Source organism: Gallus gallus, chromosome 15 (genome assembly GCF_016699485.2).
Source record: "Gallus gallus isolate bGalGal1 chromosome 15, bGalGal1.mat.broiler.GRCg7b, whole genome shotgun sequence".
Lineage (NCBI taxonomy): Eukaryota > Metazoa > Chordata > Aves > Galliformes > Phasianidae > Gallus > Gallus gallus.
This window is the reverse complement of record NC_052546.1, coordinates 1,052,084-1,072,299: the sequence shown is the minus strand read 5'-3', so window position 1 is coordinate 1,072,299 and position 20,216 is coordinate 1,052,084. Positions and strand designations below refer to the sequence as shown.

At 41.2% G+C, this 20,216-nt stretch overlaps 2 protein-coding genes across 10 annotated transcripts in view; one reads left to right on the top strand and one right to left on the bottom strand.

Annotated features, from left to right (window-relative positions):
* Positions 1 to 431: 431 nt before the first annotated feature.
* Positions 432 to 20,162, bottom strand: COMT (catechol-O-methyltransferase). 7 transcript variants are annotated; one of them, XM_415077.8, is made up of 5 exons: positions 19,923 to 20,162; positions 7,244 to 7,526; positions 5,426 to 5,619; positions 3,831 to 3,962; positions 432 to 1,663 (listed from the first exon to the last, which is right to left on the bottom strand). In XM_415077.8, exons 2-5 carry the CDS (start codon positions 7,524 to 7,526, stop codon positions 1,484 to 1,486), a joined length of 789 nt encoding a protein of 262 aa, XP_415077.1. In that variant the 5' UTR covers positions 19,923 to 20,162; the 3' UTR covers positions 432 to 1,483. The 7 variants fall into 7 exon arrangements, with proteins under 7 accessions (XP_415077.1, XP_004945545.1, XP_004945546.1 ...); XM_004945488.5 differs by lacking the exon at positions 19,923 to 20,162 and adding an exon at positions 19,279 to 19,616; XM_004945489.5 differs by lacking the exon at positions 19,923 to 20,162 and adding an exon at positions 19,560 to 19,616.
* Positions 19,278 to 20,216, top strand: part of TXNRD2 (thioredoxin reductase 2) — a 33,957-nt gene continuing 33,018 nt past the window's right edge. For 2 of the 3 annotated variants that reach the window (NM_001397881.1, NM_001397880.1), the window contains exon 1: positions 19,353 to 19,438. Coding sequence is in view for 2 of the 3 variants with exons in the window: in NM_001397880.1 (NP_001384809.1) it covers positions 19,363 to 19,438 (76 nt within the window). In the remaining variant the exon portion in view is untranslated. Of the gene's footprint in view, positions 19,439 to 20,216 lie in introns of all 3 variants that reach the window. The other variant, NM_001122691.3, reaches the window with a different exon arrangement.

Genomic DNA, 20,216 nt, shown 5'->3' with positions numbered 1-20,216 from the left:
ATTTTCTTCTTTGCAACTTTTAGAAAAGATGCTTGGAATCACCTGAAAGACTTTGATCCATTGATATTGAATTGACTGTCAATAACAAGAGGATCTGCTTCTAAGGGAATTCACCATAGCTTTCTTGGTCTACTTCTGAACTGTGTCACCCTCGCCTGTTACATTTTGTCTTTTATACTGTGGGGTAATCTTCTACAATGTTCATTACTGGTGTCCTCAGGATGGGTTTTCTGTAGCACCCAGGCCAGGGCAGATACCACTTTAGAAAGGTGAGCTGTAAAAGGAAGAAACTGATAAGTCTGAAAGAGTCACTGATTAAAATGATAAGAGGTTACCCCTGATTTTGAACTGTTCAGTGTTTCTGTTGCTGTTCCAAGGCTGGAAATCCCAAGTGCCATGCAGAATCCATGGAAAACAGAGGAAGCAACTTGTCTTCTCTATTGTTTTTTAGTTTTTATTCATAAAAGCAACCATCGGCTCATTATATAATCACAGCAGGACATAGAAGGAAATAACAGTGGATTTTTGTATTGTTCAGGTGAGTTAAGAGACTTCAGATTTGGTTTTGTAAATCTTCTCAATAATAAACCTTGCCATTCAATGCTAACTACAATAGGTTAAACAAGGTGTGCAGGACCCACCTGGTAAAACCCATTCTCACTAAACATACATAACAATTCAGAGTAAGCAGCTTGCCCTGCCTCTCAAATGCACACACTATGTATATACAGTATAATAAAGGAATGATTAAATGTAATGAAGGGATGAGTAGTATTTTCTCAAGATCTCAGTGATTTTGTCATTCTGGTATTCTGTTAGAAATAACCTGTCTTTTGTTATCTGTTGTGTTTATTTTAATCTGCTCGCTTCTTCAATTATCTCTGCATGTGCAGATATCCTAATTTTTTTTTTTTTGTCTTATGCATAATTATGTTACACTTTCCCATCACTGTGTAGCTTTTTCTTCTTTCAGTATGTGCCCTTTTCTTCAGCATGGGGATAATTAAGATTTGCACCCATGCAAAAATGCATCTGACGTTATTATAGGAACCTTCACTGGTTGAAGTGGCATGATAATAATTTACTATAACCAGGGTTTCTTCTCTTGCAATATGCATGCTTTTTTCACACTTGAGAATAAGACAGTTTGGCTTTAGAACATAAGTTCTTAGAAATTGAGTAACTTTTTCCATGTTACTCTAACCCTACCAACTGTGGTTGTTCAAGTTTGAGCTCAAAATAACAGACTGTTGTTTGACAATATGTTGATCACCTTGGGTTTGCCGAATAATGTGTAGTAGTCGAATGGGCCTTTGAGTGGATGCCCTACTTACTCCAAATCTTGGTTTCCACCTGGTAAAAAATGATTCCCACTAGATGATAAGCTCAAAATACAAACAGCGAAATATAAAGCACAGTCAAGTTAACCTGTGTAGTTACATTTATGTCATTAGAAACAAAGATTAAGTATTAATGGCTGTCTTTATCCCAAAAACACAGCCTTTTCCATAGCGTCCTGCACTTTCATATATTCCAGATAAGATGGGTAGGTACTGCATTGGAAACGGGGGTTGTTGCGGATATATTTAACAAATTCAGGAGCTCCTGGGAAGATGATATTGTCAGCCAGAAGAACTGAGCCCTTCCGCAGCAAGCTGCATTCCTAAAAAGAAGAGAAATTGCTTCATGGTGGCTGTTAAGCTGACGTTGGCTTGAACGCAATTTGCTTTTATATTAACCATGTCATGTTAAAGTGCATGCATAAAAAATCCATTGATTTGGAAGGGAAGAAGAAGAGACTTAGGCATAGCTGAACAACTCTGTAGCCAGTCCTTTGTTGTCACATTTAACATTCTGATTTACTTCTGCTAACACAATTGGTGGAACATAATGTTGGGTCACTTGGGTTCTGAGATAACAAATCAAATGCAGTGGAGGAGTGCAGTTTGCTGCTTGTATGATTTCCAAACACATCTACATGATTAATAAGAGGGTTGTGTTTTGGCTTTCATGCCTAAAGTTTGACGCCTTTTTTTAATATGGCATTAAAACATTGTAGTGGCTCTTAAGGTCATCTGAGAGATTGGCATGTACCAGTCTGCATTGGCTTGTCCTAGTAAAACTCCAAATACGCTCACAGAATAAATGAGATGTTCTGAGCTTACTTTCCTTTCACTTTGTACAGCTTTCTGCTGCTTTATTCAGGAGCTGGGTGTGAAGCAGGATTTGTGCACAAGGAAGATCACTTCGACAAATTTCCACAAGATGTAATTATCTTGCAGTATTCAGGCAAACATCCTCTGGCCTGCAACTCACAGAAGTCTGCAAGTGACATGTTGTATTTCCCACTAGTCACCAGGATTTCAGATTATGTTTGCATCAGGCTTTTCTAGATGTGCATGAAGAGGAATGCTGTCTGGGCCATTTGAAATAGATGCTAAAATTGAAACTTAGAAAGTTTTTAACATCTGAGAAAAACTGGGGATTTTTTCTTCCTCTTTCTCCTCTGAATTTTCTCAGTTTTTAAACAAAGCAACTTTGTCTCACAGATGCACCAGACAAATCACAAATTTGGAGGTGAACTACCTGTTTGTTTTGGTTGTGTTATGGAGGTTATGCTCTGATAAGGATGCAGCTATCTCTTCCCAGTGAAAAGACCTCAGTTATCATTACACAGCTGGTTTAAAAGAAAACATTCTCTGGATACAAAGTAACTGAAGAGAGGAACAATTTCTTCAGCTACTGGTAAATTCAATACCAGCTGTTCCTAACACTAAATTGCCTTTTTGAACAGCTACCAGAAAAACAAGAATGAAGTTAAAAAAACAGGAGAGCCTGGATGAGAAAATATTTTTGTAAGCCTTAGGCGGGGATCAGACAGGAAGATGGTGGGTTCTCAATGTAAGAGGCAGATTTAAAAAAAGAAAAAAAAAGTATTTGTGAAGAAAATAACTGAAAAATGGCACTTCCATCCGAGTAAACAGTTCTAGAAAGTTTTATCAGTCTGCAGTTCCAAAGCTAGGAGACTCTGTGTATGCTGTGTTGATAAATACAAATGTGAATCTTGGTTTAACACTTGAAAACATCTTTCCATCCATAAGTACTCTAGTATGTAGTTACCTCACTTCCCATGTTACCTATCAATGCCTACTGCTGTTACAACTTGTTTTGTAACACTAATGGCTATGGGGTGTTGGAAAGAAATGAACACAATTTTTCCACATTTGGGCTGTAGATAAGGTTTGGTAGAACTTCCCTAGCAAGTGCTTTTCTGGAGCAGTCTACTGTTCTTCTTAGGGTTGCTTTAAAATCAAATAATTAGGTGTAAAAAAGGCTCCCAGAACGATGATACCCAGCTGTGCTAACAGAATAGTATTCTGTCAGAAGGTTCTGCTGGCACCACAATCCCAGGCAGAAAACGGTGTACTGAGGAAATTAGAGAGGTGAAAGTAGAGCAGCAATATGCAGGTCCTGAGTCTTACCTGTCCCGTGACTGGGATGTTTTTGGATCATGTGTTTCATTTAGTGACCATGCAGAAATTCCTTCCGGAGTACAGGATCCAGTCCATGCACTCCTCCAGTTGGGATTTCTAATGAAGACTCATTTTTCGTGAAATAAAATGACTCAACAGTATTTGGCAAGTTCTGAGCTGTCTTATGTGAGACGTTGTCCCAGATAAAAGCTTAGGGTCCTATCCCCCAAATCCTCTTTTTTCATGCAGTTGCTATTTTGACTGCCATTTGAGAAGGTACTACAGTTAGAATATAGGCCTCACAGACATTTAGGCATTTGGTACTTTACTTTTAAGACTGGAATTGTGCGAACTGACCTGAAGCAGGATGGTGTCTGGTGCATATCTGTCTTTCCAGTGGTCCACGAAGACAAAATCCAGAGTATCCACTTCATATTTTTTTTTCAGCTGCGGGATGATTACCTCTGAAGGGCCTTCTAGGAGTTTTACCTGAAATGCAAATCCATCTGATGAATTGCAAACCATTAAGAACATGCCTCTGGCTCATTTTAAATTGTGGCCAGACATCAATGATCCTGCTTGTAGTTCAATATAAGCACAAATTGAGGCTCAGAATATAGCTTCTACCATTATTTGTCTATAAATACCACCTATAGTTTGTCTTAGATAATGTGACCCTTCAGTGGAAACATGGGAATCTTCTGTTGAAAACAATACTTTCATTACTTTTTTTAGTTGCATCTCAGTTGAATTATGAAGTTCAAAGTGGAGCAGAAAATAAGAAGAATACAATTCTTTAGAATACATCTGGAAGCTACCATATAGAAAATCGATATGGTCAGGAAAGGAGGAAGGACAGAGCCTATTGTACCTCCCTTACAGGTTTATTTGCATAAATATTGTTAAGCTGAAAGAAATTGCTGCACACTGATCTGTTAAAGAAGTGCCATATTCTGTAAGTGGAAGAAAAAAAGTAGTAAGGAAATCTGTATGGTTTATGACTCATAGTTCATCAGATTATTAAATCAGGTGGAGGGAAATGCAATTTCAGATGTCATTATTTCAGGTTCTCATCAAGAAGTTAAGAAACACCTCTGAAGATCTCATCTTCAAGATTTATTTCCAATAGTTTTATCACCTCTGTTGAAGTTGGTTGGCTTGTCAATAGAGTAACACTTCTTGGGTGTGAATCCTGTGATCTGCTGTAGATATTTGCCTGGGGCTGAGAAGGATTATAGACTGGAAATACCTGCATCTCAGCCAACTGTATAAGGTGTTGAGACATCTCACACTATGCAAACTTTAGGTGCTTATATATATGTACTGTGACCAACTAGATTTGGGCAAATGTGTCTTATCTGAAGTATGTTCACATACTGAATTTTTTTCTGTGAACTTTTGTAAAAGAATAGGCTATGGTTTAGTTCTCTTGATGCTGGTCTGAATGTCGTATTTTCATACAGAAAACCAGCAGTCTAGCTTTTAAGAGGTAATATTCTGAAGTCCTCAGTTGTACTTCTGTGAGAGATCAGGCACAGGACTGAATTTAGGAGCTAAATTTAGGAGCTGTTGATATAACAGTAAAGGAAAACAAAGTGTCTGTGAATAAATGTGGGATAGAAATTGTAGAGAGGTTCCTGATTATCAAGAGGAGGAGTCTGTGGGCAGTCTAATATTCAGTAATGGCAGTAAGTCTTGCCAGTTTTGCAACAGTGGTTGATAATTTTATAATAAGGACTGTGTGTGGTGCTGATGCCTTGTGACTATGATAAATGAAATAATGGACTCAGGAGCCTCCTTCCAGGCCTGTGTTCTTATAGTCACCATGAGCTTTGCTTATGGAGTTGTACTTTCTTCTCAAGTAGAATAACAAATTTAAACCCATTAACGTTATTTCTGTGGATGAAGTCCCACTCTCTATGTATTGCTTCCTATGGACAAACAGTATGTACCTTATCTTGTACTCCAGCAAACTCAATCATCTGTTTAGCTATAGCAGCAAATTCTGGGTTGAACTCCACAGTGAGAAGACAAGCGCCTGCTTTCAGCAGCCGAGCAATCCTAACAGCTGAGTAGCCACAGTATGTTCCCAGCTCCAGTGCAACTTTAGGATTGATCTCTTCCACTGTCTTGTCCAGAATTACACCTGAAAAAAAATGGAAACAGGTTAACTTCTAACAAAATGGGCATTTGAAGATTCAAAATGCAAACTTTCAACTAAAAAAATCTTAGTTTTACATGTTTTTGTGTAAGTACCTGATTTAACTGAAGTATTTTCAGTGTTATAAGGGAAAAATGCAGTGTGTTTTTTCCAGACCTTGTTGGAGGTATTTGAAATGTATAAATTCTAACTTCTGAGTGCTTGTATTTGTTGCAAATGTTACAAGTAATAGCCTGATACAAAACATTTCAGTCTAAATAATTGTCTTTAAAGGGAAAAAGAAAAGTCTAGTCATAAATTGCAAGATACTTGAATTTACTAGATTAATTTGTGGGATGGAAAACAGTCAATTGTTAACTAAAAAAACAAAGTTCTCAAAAAGAAATGACAGTGTACTGCTACTGTATAATCACTCCTTCTGAAAGACTGAATTTATTTTTAAAAACTGTCACCTCTTAGTTATATGGCTAGAAATTAGGTAGCTAATCCTAAAAAGTGTCTGGCGGGATTTTATGCTGAGCCACAGATTGCCTGAATGGGTGCATACATTTAATTACCTCAATTTTTCCTAGGTGTAATTTGTTTATGAACAGTGTGATGTTAATACTTGCATTCTGAAATCATGTGGTAGTTCTGAAAATCTTCAGAACTGAAGATACGGTAACTTTCATGGCTCTGATGGAGAAGCCATTTTCTCAGAGCAAAACTGGAGTGAAATGTTTAAGAATATAATCCCAAATAGTCAAAGTTCATATTTCTGAGAATTCCTACTCAGCCTACTGTTCTGTTGCCAAAACCACACCACTTGGTATGCAGAGGAGCTAGTTTCAGAAAATGTACCCCTTACAGAGAAGCACTTTTATTACAGTGCTTACAGTTGTACTCTGTTAATTATGTTAATCCCAGACTGAGCAAATTTTCACTGCAGTTTCCTAGTAAGACTTTTGCGTCTAACTCACAAGTGAACAGGTTAACATTTTGCCATCAGAGTTTTTGGAATAGACTGTAATTTTCCTGCCGCTAAGAAAAAGAAATCTTTTGACCACATAGTTTCCCTTAGGAGACAAGAATGAGATTACTTGCTCAGTAGCAACAACATCTGATAGCTGCTTTTGTGTATTACATGGCTAGGACCTCTCCCTTCAACATTAACTTATATTTATGCTTGCAGATACAAAACTCTTAGTTTAAAATACTTCCCACTTTTTTTCTTTTTCATTTTTTTTTCTTTTTTTTTCTTTCAGATCCAGTATCTTTCAGTTAAGGATCTGGAAGTGCTTAACGTAATCATGCCTCAGGTATGATTTATGGTACCTAAGACACAACATAACTCTAGATTTCTTCCATCTTGTCACCCTCTTCTTACACACTTGCACACAACACACAAAACTACATTTGATTCTATGACTTCCTGGATCACTCCCTAGATCCTCCTCTAAGATGTTTTTGCACAAGCATGCATTGATGCTTATAGAACTACTCCACTGACCACGAGGCTGTGGTGGGATTTTTTTGCAGCAGAGAGGAGTGACCATGAGAATACAGAAAGATGTCCTGTGTTCTGTTAGTCTTGAAGGATCTTTCAAGTGCTGATCCCTGCTTCAATTACCTTTTACATCGCCCACATTCATGGCCCACTCTTTCTCAGAGCAGTATTTATCTATAGTTTCCATCACACTGCAGGGGTCCCCTCGGACTGCATTCTGCAACACAAAATTTAAAATCCTCCGTTCTTTGCTCTGATTCATGATGAAATTGGTTATTTTCTCCTTGATTATTTCATGCCAGATCAGGGCAGCAGTGCCATTTTTCCTGATGAGTACCACGAAGAGCAACGAAATGAAAAGCAGAACGAAGACAATGAACAAAAGGACTGAAGAGCTCTCCAGCATCTGGAAAGAAAGAGGAGGAAAAAAAAAAGCCCAGAGTTGGTCCGTGAGAGAACTACAATTTCTTGTAAATGTTAACCCGAATCACACACAACCTACCATGTTAAACAGCAGCACACACAGTGTAATTATGATATTGTACTGAGTTGCTGGAAATCACTCTTTGTCACTTGGTAATGGATGGTGCTCTGTGGCACTCCCTTTAGAAGCCGATTTTACATGCAGTCAACAAGTAGCTTTATTTAATGCCCTGGTCCCTTCCCCCACACAGCTGCTCAGTCCTGGCTCCAAGCATGCCACTGCATGAGAAGCCTCTCTGCACTGAATCTGTTCTAACTGGTTTTTAAAGGATTTAAAATCTTAATTAGATTCTGCATGTGATCTCACTTTACTGATTTCTGAACACTGGGAAACTTCTTAGCTGTGGTAACAAAATATGAAGCTTTTCACTTTTTAATTTTGAGCCAAGGATCAGCAGACACTGGATGCAGGTACTATTCTGTTTGAAATCAGGCCCCAGGTCAAGTTATTAATGGGCATGCAGACCTCCTTGCTAGCACCTGTCCTTGCATGCTCTGCAGAGAAGCTGAGCTGGACATTTCTGAAGGAATTCATCTGCCTCCCTCCTTTAGCAGTCTGCTGCAGATGGAGCTAGGAGAGGTGGTTCACAGAAGATGGTAGCCTTTCTTACACAGAAAACTTTCGACATGAACCATCAATCTGGCACTTTTGAGGGAAAAAAAGATATACATATATATATATATACTTAATAGCAGAGATGCTTTCTCACTGGTTATAAAAATGTAAAGCTAAATCCCTGAATCAGAGAAGAGTCTAGGCTCATGAAATTCAAGAGATGTAACAAAAGGGTACATTTTATTACTCTGATGGGCCAGCTGAAATTATGTGGTGGGACTTTGCCTGTTCTTCCCCTGAAATTCACTGGTAGCTGCAAGTGCCTGTGTGTGCATAGCATGGGTGGTGTGTGTGAGTTTCTGTTTGTGAGTTCAGGACATCTGAACATAAAGCTCAGCAGATGGGATTCATGTCACCCTGTACAGCTCAAGCAATAAATCCCATCAAAGCTGTTTATTGTTAGATTTCAGACAAGCCAGCATAAAGGAAGTAACATTTCCATGCAGGAGCCACAAAACAAAGGATCTGGTAAGTGTTCTTCAAGTATTGATTTAGCCTTTCAAAGGGTGCTAAATAAGAACTGTGATATACTTGTTCTCACTTTCCTTAGAATTGTTTCACAAACGTCCTAAATGTTATGGGTGGTCAGACCTCTATTCTATAGTGGGATCCAGCACACACACATTATACATGGGAAAATCCATACCACTGCATTAAATTTTGTGTCATCATGCAGAATGCATTTTGAGTTCAGAAGCTGACTGAGTTGCTATGGAGACGTGTTCAACATACAATACAGCTGATGTTTGTTCACCCATTTGCTTATCTTAGTTGCACTGTGAGCATAACTTGGAGCAGCTGAATGTATTTATTTCAGATAGTTACCAATACTAATGCTTTCCTTGCAAAGACTGATTTGAGATGCTTCCTTTCAGGGCTCACCAGCATCATTAGCACACGAACATTCTCCTTCTAAGGCTTTGAGTTTTGCTTCCCAGCTAATATGAGCCTGGTTCTTTGTCTTAACAGGATCAAAAAGGTCTGGATGTTGAATTTTCTTTTACCCTTCTATGCACTAGCAGTTCTGCTGACCAGATAGAACTCCCTTCCAGATAGAACTGCTGCTCAGGAAGGATAGGGCTACAAAGATAGGGAAGAGTCTAGAGGGCAAGATGTATTAGGAGCAACTGAGGTCACTTGGTTTAATACCTTCACTAAAAGGACATTCTTCAAGGTAAAAACCTGTCCCTTCACTTCCATATTATGATTTAACGAGGTTCCAAATATACAAGTTAGCACTTCAATCTCTTCTGTGCATTAGAAACACCCTGATAATGTGATCCATCTCTTTAAAAACTAAAATCTGAAGTGGAAAATAGTAGGCAATACGTAAAGTGGTGGAAGGAAATCAACAGAAAACTGGATGGATAACATCATGGAAAGAGATGAATAACACTTTATAGCTAAATCTATTTTCAAAAAGACAGAGTTTAAAAGAAAGAATATTAAAAATTCATGCCCAAACCTGTCAAACTACTGGCAAGCCTTTCAAGGCAGTGGATTTTCTTATGCATCTAATCTTACTCATTTTGTTGGCTTCAGGAGACCAAATCACAACTCAATCAAGTGGTTCAATAGTTTTCCCTGCCAACTGTAATCAAACCATTAGCATTTAAATGGGAGTACCTCTGTTTCACATTACAGAGATTTAAAAATACACTTTGAAATAAAGCAGCCAACAAAAAATTAGAAGAATTTGCTATTCCAACTTAGCTGCCTATAATAATATATCAAAGTCATTCCAATGGCTATAAAACAATCCTCAGGAGGCTGGCTCAAACTTAGGGATCTATTACAATGGCAATAATTGGTAAGCTAGAGGATTCCTACCCCTGTTACCTTTATAGGATCTCCAATTTCTCTAAAAGTATAAAAGTGCCATGGGATGGAGCATAAAGCAATACATCCTGTTGTCTACCTGAACATTCTTGTACAGGTGACTCCAGGTGTATCACCACAGATTACAGCAAAGATCTTTCAGTAATCACAAAAATCTCTTCTACAAAGACACTAGACTACCATTCTCCATCACTGTAATGAGAGTAAACTTTGTGACCCCAAGGATTTAGGTTTGAGTCTATTTTTGGCAACAGTTATCTGATCTGACCTTGTGTGAATTGTCTCACGTATATCATTGCTGCCGTAAGAAAGTTAACATTATTGTAAGCATTGTGAAGCTGAATTAATTTTTATCAGAAAAGACCTTGCTATGGAAGAACAAAGCGATCTTATCTGTGTTAGCCAGACGGATCCATCCTAGGATACTGAGATAGCAAACACCTATATGAAATCACTAGTCTTGAGTTTATGAAAAAACAAGAAAAATGTAGATACAAAGAGTGCTTCAAATACTTAGTATAAGTGATTTCAGCCTGCTTACTCATTAGGCCTCTGAGGAAAGATGATGTTACATTCAACATTGCCTTAATTTTTCATGCATTTGATCTAACTGCCAAGTCCTAGTCGGTTGTTCAAGAGTTTATTATGAATCTCCAAGAACCCAGACAGTACTTTAACATTCTAATGCTGAAGGGTTTGGAATCTAAATTAGACTTGATTAGCTCACGCAACCTGGTGAACGGGGAGTGCTTGATAATTTATACCCTTTCACTTTTTTCCCCACAGAAGAATCTCTCCATCAGTCTGATCTTGTTGATAGTAACAGAAATGGATTACAATAATGGAGTGCCTGGGGACAGCGAGGCCTGAACTACTTGCAGAGATGCCTCTGCTAAGTCTGTAATAACAAACAATTTCTAGAGGTGTTCTATAAAGGCCATATGAATTAAGATTAAGCCCTCCTACACACATCTGTGTGAAGGAGGTATTGTACCCCCTACCTATAGAAAAAGGTTGAAAACATTTTTCAGGATGTTTAAATTAAAACCTTTTAAAAGCTTGTGCTGAAATGATGCCTTTAAGCATCTCATGCATTAAAGTAAGTGAAGGACTTGCCAATTAGTAAGGCTGTATTAGCTGTTTAAGAAGCACTCAAGAAAACAGTGCAGAAGAGTTGGCACATTTCTATACACATTTGGAAGAACATCTGCTTCCCTGCAGTGGGCACAGGAGATCTGTGCTGTGCCACAACCAGGACAGAATTCCTGACTCTTTGTCCTAAGCTCTCTTGACTGAGGCAATCTCTGTTTTGTGACATTTTGCTTTTCTTGATCTTTTTCCAGAGCATGAAAGGCAGAGTATTTTGATCAGAAAGTTTAAACAAACTTCTGCCAAACATACTGTGTTCTGCTGCTGTACGGAAAATAATTGAACAGCTTCATATTTTAGAACTTCTATAGGTAAAAAAATAATAATCTGTTTACCTCTTATTCATTATTGTTTACTTGTTCTCAACTGAGTCCAACACTGTGAAGAATAATCACAATATTGCCAAATGCAAATAGCTTGTGCCTCAATGGAAACTTAGTCTGGGCATCAGACATTCAGATTTTCCGCTGACATCACAAAAGCAAGCTGAACACATTTCATATAATTTTCACTAAGTATTTCTTGCATGAAGCCCAAGTTTCCTCTCGCCTTAGGCTTTTTCAAACTATTGCATCTTAGCTACTGCGACTACAAAAAATTCCAGACTTCTATAAATGCAAAGTTCCGACTTTCTTCTCCCCAGTCCTTTCATCTTCATTTTCCTCCCTCTTAAGTTGAAAGAAAACAAATACAAGTTTATTTTTACTGAACAAAAGGAAAAGAACAGAAGAGTACTTATTGCCTACCAAGGAGCCCCAACAACTAAGCCTCATAAGGGTGTGTAACTCCATTCTCCATAGATTTCAATTAGGATAATTACTATGCACTTAAAACTTACTTTGCAGTAACTATGGTCTGAATGGTAATCAGTACTGTCACCCAAAGGGAAAGATTTATATAATGGTTATGTGCCCCCATAGGGTTTAGAATAAGTTGGCCTCACAGACAGACATCTCCATGCAGCAGGCAGGCCCATGTGGATCTGTTGAGCTGTGATTCAGACTGGTCTAAGAAACACTGTGCATGATTTAAACCAAAGCCTTAGGAAAGAGAATTCTTTAAGGATAAGAAAAGCACTTTATTTTTCAGGATTGAGACCCTTTCAGGTACCTCTAGGAAGCACTTTTTTGTGTTCCGTCACTCTAGAACTCTGGATGTGTTTGTACTACTTGCACCAGTGCTTGAAGACAGCTGATTAGGACAGCTTAGCTAAACTGCAAAAATCCCACCTGAGAGGCAGTGAACTCCTGGAAAGTTCAGAGTGTTCTGCCCTGTCAGCACACCAAGACCTGGCCTGGAAAAAGTTTTCCAGCTGAGGTTTTCATGTTCCCCAGGGGCTGAAACAAGCTTCTTTTGAATGATTCTACCCTAAAAATGGCAGTAGAGAGAAAAGGCTGAAGGAGAAAAGACCAAACTTTTGCCCCAAGATTAATTACCTGTAACAGACCAATATCGTGTTCTCTATTTGAGTTACAAAGACCAACGGCTGAACTCCTAGTATCCCAAATCTCCACTGCGTGGTCCTGACCTGCTTCCAAGGCTACATACTAATCTACTGCAAACCTGTCTCTCCCAGCACAGCTTTCTGCTCTGCACAAGCTGCTCTTTGGGCCAGAGAGTGTGAACGATGGAAATGTGGTAGCAAAGATGTTCACTGAGGGGTCTGAAAGAATATGAAGGAAACTGCTGCTGAATTGAAGGTCTATCTCTATGAACATAAACTGCTCTAACAGGCCAGGCAAAGTGGGATCTATCACAGCACAGCAGGTAACCAAAGTGCTATGTGAAAAGAAGCAGCCTGCTTCAAGTCCTGGGGGAATGCCCTCCCCAGCAAAATAGCTGGAGTGGATGTAGAGTTTCTACATGTTTTAGCTAGAAATTACTTTTTGAGAAATCCCTCCTGAAAGTTTTAGCAAAACTGGTATGGATGGCCTCACACAGTAAGTTTTGGTTTCAATGACCCCTGCCAAAATTACGTTTTTTCAGAAAACTCCGCATCAGTTCTAATTCCAGCAATGCTGAAGGAATGCAGAAAGTGTGGCACTGGCAGAGACGAACACGATACCAACTCCAGGCTGCTAAGAAGTATTGTTCGACTTGAGTGACAAGTAAATTGTTTGCAGTGTTAATGTGGTTAAGCTCTTTAGCAAACCAAAGGTGTACATCAGGTAATTTTTCCTCTGCACTTAAATGCTGCAATGCTGTGCAAATGCAGGAGATTTTGAATCTGAGCTGAGGGCTTTGTTAGAGGAGTCCATGGCTGAGTAAGCAGTAAGCTTATGTGCAGAAATTGCTACAGCTGTTTATAAAGATCACCAGTCTGACATGCAGCTAGTAGTGTAAGTATGAGTTAGTTTTTTAAAGAACAGAAGGTAAGGGGTGCCCATAAAGTGCAGCAGAGAGATACTATACAAGCAGCAACAGGGCTAGCAAGCAAAAGTACTAGCTTTTGTTGTTATACTTCTTCATAGACGTTTTACAGAATCAGAATTCCTCACTGAAAATGAAAACTCCATAAAATACAGCTGCAGCGCCACATGTATAAAAGCAGCTCTTCATAGTCAATTATTAACAAACCGAAGCTTGACTCGCATTCAGTTTTTTCTTCAGTACAGATGAGTAGCAAATTCTAGCAAACTTACAGCCATAAGTTACTTTTCCCATTTAGATGGGGTTATCTCACCTCCTTGCTTTCAACTATCGAGGCTTGCAGTGCAGTAGAAATGCAGTAGAAATGCATTACACACAAATATGTCCTACTCTTTCTCTGTGAAAGCTAGTTGCCTGACAATGAATACCAGTCAAAACGTGGAAAACGCTGCTTCTTTCACATTCGGCACAGTTTAAAACAGTGGTATTATCTAACATAACATATCATGCCAAGTCTGAGAAACAGAAAAATATAAATGTGTACCTTTCTCAGTACAGCAGAAGCTGTTCCCTCCAATCTTCTCCTGTGCTGTTCTGATGGGTGCTTTATAGAATAAGAGTCCACGAGCCCGCAGTATTCAGTCACATTCAATCACATCAGAGGAATAGCTTATCAGCTCTGTTACACAGACTCTAAAAGGAGCGGTGTCCTTTTTCTGAACTCCTCCTTTCACAGATTTCTGCACTCCTTAAAGGTGCTCAGTGCTCTAATAATCTCAGAGAAAGCTATCTGTCTGTTCTCGATGACAGTGCTCTGTTACTTAGTTACAGCACAGCCAATGCTGACAGAGTCAGGTATGAGCCAAATCTGCACTCAGTGTAAATGCGCAGCATTCAATCAAGCAACTCCAGGAATGAATTTGGCCCAAGGGATTTAATTCTTTTTTTCAGCTGGGACGTGGCATGTACGGCCAGTGCAGAAGTTGTAGAAACAAGACCCAAGCACATGGGTTAAATATAGAGTGCTGCTGAAGGGGAGGGGAGATACACATAGCAAATTGCTTAACAGCTATTACCGAAGAAAGGGTAATCAATGTATTATAGTCCAGAGCACGACAACAGAAGAATAATAGGAAGTGGATAAAGTGAATAAACATTTACACAGCTAAGAAATAAGTGAGGATCAAGGTGTTTTCAGTAACACTAAACAGAACAAAATTAAGACCATGCAAAACAGCACAGCACCTGGTGTCAATCCAGAATAACTTTGAAGCATCCCTTCCATCTGTAACAGAGCTTTAGCTCAACAAATATTTTCTTATAATCCAGACATCAAGCAGAACAAAGAATGAAAAAATAGTGCTCTACAGCTCCACCAACAGTAGTTTCCTGTCTGGCCAAAGCTAGCTTGAAAAACATGACAGGTTGTCTCTGCAAAATCCACGATGCCACCCACAGTTCGTTTTCACTGAGAATTTCCTTTACTGATGGGCATGGTGAAAAGAGCTTAAAACAGTAAAATTTACTGTGTACTGACCTGGCCCAGTAACCATACAGCTCTTTTTGCAGATGTCTTTAAAATAACTCTAGCTAATTGTGAACTGGTGAGTAGCACCAGCCCATACTCTGTTTCACAGCATAAATTAGTGCCAAAACTCACCAGATTGGATAGTGTCCCATGGCAACACTTCTAAAGAACTTTTAGCTTTGAGCTGAATAATATTCTTCAGGCTAGGAGCATGGGTGGAGCAAACATGCAGCAACACATAAACACAACAGGTAAGAATAATTGGCTAGCTCAGAGAGACGTGCTCAGAGGGCTGACAGAGCTGAGCTCAGATCTGACTGGACTTGCTCATGAACGCACCTCACACCTCACCCACCAAATGGAGGCTATACAGTTGCAATCACATGATGTGTTGTGGCAGTGTTATCCCCACTGTGCAAAGCACGGAGCTAAAGCTTTCCCAGTAAATCCATGCCTGGCACCGCAACAAACGGCATTCCCTTCTTCTAATAACCCTGGCCAAAGATTTTTTTGAAAGCTGTGACAAAAAAAGACAGGAGAGTTAGCACATCACAAGCCCCAAAGATCAAGTGAAACACTGAGTGGAAGAAAATTCTTTTGAGCTTGCATTTTCAGAATAGCAGGAGGGATTTGCTTTTATGTGCATTTGCTGTTTTCCACAGTCAGATTAGTTTCTCTTGCTGAGAAACATGCAAAAGAGGAATTCTGAGAAAGGAAGCACTGTTCATGTATGAATTGGGAAACTGCCTGAAGAAATGTAAAATAAGAAACAACTAACAGAGAAGAAAGAGGGCCAGAAAAGTTACAGTTTAGAATGTAACAGATAATACAAGCAGTTAGACTATTCTGCATCTTAAAGTTATCACAGACTGAAAAAGCTTCTTGCTTTCACCAGCTTTATAACTCCTCATGAAAATTTCAGAGCTCCATTAGCCTACCATAATTCTGTATTTTCCCCCTATACTTCTTTTGTCCAACACATTGAACTATTTGAATGAAGTCAAGAACTTAAAATTATATCTCATCCTACTGTTTTTGTTTGTTTGTTTTTTGATCACTTGGAATGAATTAGTTGTTTAGGACAAACTATGGATGTAAGATTCTGTGGAGTTAAGGAAGGAAGAAAATGGCACAGACAAACCTCTGAACAATGAGTCCTACTCTAAATAAACTGAAAATAAAATAAAAAGAAAACAAAAAGGTAAAATAGCAACAAAGCTGGAATGTTATGCACGAATGTTTCCAGCAGAGGAAACATTGTAAGCTGACAGATGTGTTATTTGTGACAAGATGTCTTTTGGGCAGTACTTAGCATATGATCTATGATTTTAAGGAAACAACCACAGATTCCTCATGCCAGGAACTACACAAACTAAAATCCAGCTAAAAGTAACATTGGAAAATTCTTGCTACACAACTCAGGTAAGAAGTGTCATAACTGCAGTAACTATATTTCTGTTGTTTACCCAGGGTCTGTGTCTTCAAACACGTGTCCTCGCTTGTCAGCACAAATCCCACTTAAGTATATTTTCCATTTACTTAGCAATTTGGTTTGTGAACAGTTTCCACCTTGCTTTGGACAAAGTCTAGGGACAGCTAACGGCCCCTTCCCCACTCCCATGTGTTGTGCCTTTTTTTGTAGCTCTGTCACATGGTTCTCTCAATTGCCAGGGACGATGCCACCATTTCTCTTTGTTTTAACCACCTGCGTGCCTTTCTTCCACTGTGCTTTCCTTTCCCTCCTGCTTCCTCATTAACAATAAGGACACCAGATCACAAACCAGCAGGGGATAACAAGAAAAAAAAATAGGGTAAAGGCAATCACAAGAGATAGAATGAAACCAAAAGGTCCTACCTTGCTGTGGAGGCCTCTTAGTTCAAACAGTGATACAGTACAGTTCACTGACTAATGTCAGCGAATGACTAATTAGCTCATGCCTCAAAATGCAGCCTCAGATATAAATAATTTTCTACTCCACCCACTAAAAATGGAACAACGTGGTGAATTTCAAAGATGGTATCTGCAGCCTCTCACCTTCTTTCCCCACCCCTAATGTGGGAACATTAAGCTTAAAAGAAACCATCCCAGAGAAAGATGAAAGACAAAATGATGCGTTTGAGAAGTCCACATTTCTACAGTGTAAGTTGGGTGTTCTGTCCTGTTTGTCTCCATATCATGACTTTCTCTTCATGAGGAAGAAATTAAATAAACCATGGGTAAGTGTAACAAAAATTACTTCTTATGAAGAAAATAGAGAAGCAGAGAAGTTCAAGCTTTCCTTACAATAAATTCAAAAGCTGAAAGTCTGTCCGTTAACAGAATCAATTCATGCATAACAAAACTCCTATTAGCTGTTGAATGGACTTATATACATTTATGACACACAGCATAGTGTTGTTTCCTTTGACCTCTTAATATTACACTGAATAAACATCCCATTGGAAACCTCATCCAACTCAGGATATTCCGTGACTGTGTGATTCTAATGTATGAAACTAATTTATGATAAACATCGCTAGCTGCAATGATACAATTCAGTAGAACAATGATAGCAATCTTTTAAGAAGGCTTTTTAAAAAACCTTTTAAATCCTTTAATGATCAAACTTGTGAGAACGTGCAAGAGCAGAACAACAACATGCAAACTCTGTACTTCCCTGATGGGGAAATCTTGGCCTGTGGAAATTCACAACGCTTTATTGTGACCTGTGAGATACAGCCAGAGGGCTGGTGATGCATTCTGTCAGCAAGAAGCAGTAGCTATGGATAGTTCTGTTTCCTAGATGACTTATGGATGCCAAATGGCAGCAGCTGACTCACATTCAAGCTAGAAATGAGAGGATGTGCTTGGGAAGAGAGAAGCATCTGAAAGAAGCTAGAATCTCACCACTGCTGTGTAGGCTGTGGTTCATGGAGATTCTGAGCTCTAAAACACTGAAAGCAACCAGGGATGCTAGTATATGATGTGGCTGTTATACAGAGCATTTGGCCAAAATTCCTTTCTTCAACAATTTGGAAGTAGTACTCAAAATTTATCAGCATGTCTTTCCTAAATTTCCTCTGATGTTGCTGTTTAGAGGTAGCATTTCTTAAATCAACAGCTCTGCTGCATCTAAGGCCTTCTTTTATTATCAAGATAAGACAAAGCTGCAGGTACGTTTCTTCAAAAAAAATAGTTTTGTGTTTGGGCTGACTCAATTCTGCCCTTGACTTTACGCATCTGAACCAAATGCTGTGCAATGAGCACATGCTCAACTCTGCCCAATTGGCTTCGGGGCAGCGGCTAAACTGAACAGCAGGAACAACTTCACACGCACTTACTTGAAGAGTGTAAGTGATCACTATCTGAATACACTCGGGCTCTCTGTCACTTACAGCTCTGGCAGCGTGCACTAGTCCGGTCTTCCTACTGCCGTTGGGTTGGGCAAGAGTATCTATCTCTAGTGTAGCTGGAGCCTACAGGAGGAGCCCGCTTCAGCACGGGGCCGTGCCGCCTTCCCTCGGCTCTGCCCGGGCTGCTGGCCCGGAGCTGCGCTGCCCCCTGGCTGCCTCCCCCTGAGAGGACGGCAACGCTTCTTTCTCTCAAGATGATGTGGCTGTGGCAACATTTAGCACTGTAAGCAGCACGAGCCAAGAGCCAGGCCTTCCCCCCTGGGCACGGCTTTGATCGATGCCGACTGCACCGCCTTTTACCTCAGGCCGCCCAGCAGCGCGAGGCTCCGCAGCAGCGCCGGGAGCGCCGCCCTCAGAGGACGGGGGGAGTGGGAGGGCCCTCAGAGCCGCCCCGCAGGGTTGGAGCCCTCGGCCCGCGCTGCACCTGTGCGGCCCTCAGCGCGGCTGCTGTGAAGGGATGCGCGGTCTCAGAAAACGGAACAAAAGGATTCCCGGTATCAGCAAAGGCTTTGGGCAGCGCGTTCCCCTTCTCTGAAGGGCCATCCCTGAAACCAGTCTGCAGCATTTGAGTTGACGGGAACTCAGTCGAGAAAAGCGGTGCTGTTTCTGTCCCTTCCCAAAAGTTGGATTTTTAACGCCACCAGACTTCCCCGCCGCCAGGCTGCGCGCGCCCGCCACAATCTCGGCTCCACAGCGGCTGCTCCGAAAGGCGGGAAGAGGCTGCCTGTCCTCTGCACCGCGCGCCCCCGCCCCCTCCGGCGCTCGGCAGCGCTCACCCACCCGGCGCCGCCGCCCTCCGCTCAGGCGCTGCTCGGCCGCCTCGCAGGGGTCCTGGCCGGGCGCGGAAGGCCTTTGCCGTACAGCATGGCGGCGCTGTGGCGGCGGGGGGAGCGCTTCCTGGGGGTGCCGGGGCTGTGCCGTACGGCGCGAGCTCTCTCAGGTACGCGTCTGCCGTGCCTCGCGGGAAGCGGGCCGCCCTCTCCTCCTGCCGCGCAGAGCCGCGGCGTCTTCCAAAGCGTTGCTGCGAGCCGCACGCGGGGCGAGGCCTGCGGGGACCTTACCAGATCTGCCGCTGTGCCGTGAGGCACCGCTGTCCCTCAGCGCCCTGCGCGGGCGGTGCGGGCCGCCTCTCCCCGCAGCGGCTCTCGCAGCCACGGCCCCTGCGTTCCTGAGGGGAAAGGCCGCAGGTGGTAGCACGAGAGCGGCCAGACCTTTACTTAGCCCCTGTGTGACAAGGGGTGTCAGCCCTCCAGCGTGACTGCCCACGCTAAACCACTGAGAGAAGTCACTTGCTCTGGGCAGTGGAGTGGCTTGGGTGCTGTGGGCTGCTGTGGCCTTGGCTGCCTTGAGCTGCTGGCTGCTCTGTTAAAGCCCTTCTGCCCTCACTATTTAAAAAAAAAAAAAAAAAAAAAGTTATTACTCACCTTTGGTTGGATCGTGGATCTCTCCTGCCACTCAGAGCTGCTCTATAAGAACGTGCTGAACTGTGAGGAGATGGGTAGTGGGAGAGGCCTGCTTCCCTCTGAGCGCTGTGCCATGTCTCTGGGGCCCCTCTGGCAGCTGGGCTTGGCGGGCCTGATAAGGTGGCTGCTAAAATATGTGTGTAGGAATTGCTGCTGTGACAGGGACGGAAAGGCCGTACCAGATTCTACCCGCAGCTGTCTGAGCGTGCAGGAAGAGCTTTTGGGGACGTTGCACAAAATGTCGTTATTTTCCAC

Coding starts and splice junctions, on each gene's coding strand:
- COMT (XM_415077.8), bottom strand. CDS start 7,526: ATGCTGGAGAGCTCTTCAGTCCTTTTGTTCATTGTCTTCGTTCTGCTT. Junction 3,963..5,425: donor TTGCTGGAGTACAAGATAAG/GTACATACTGTT, acceptor TTTGCATTTCAG/GTAAAACTCCTAGAAGGCCC. Junction 1,664..3,830: donor CAGACACCATCCTGCTTCAG/GTCAGTTCGCAC, acceptor TCTTCTTTTTAG/GAATGCAGCTTGCTGCGGAA.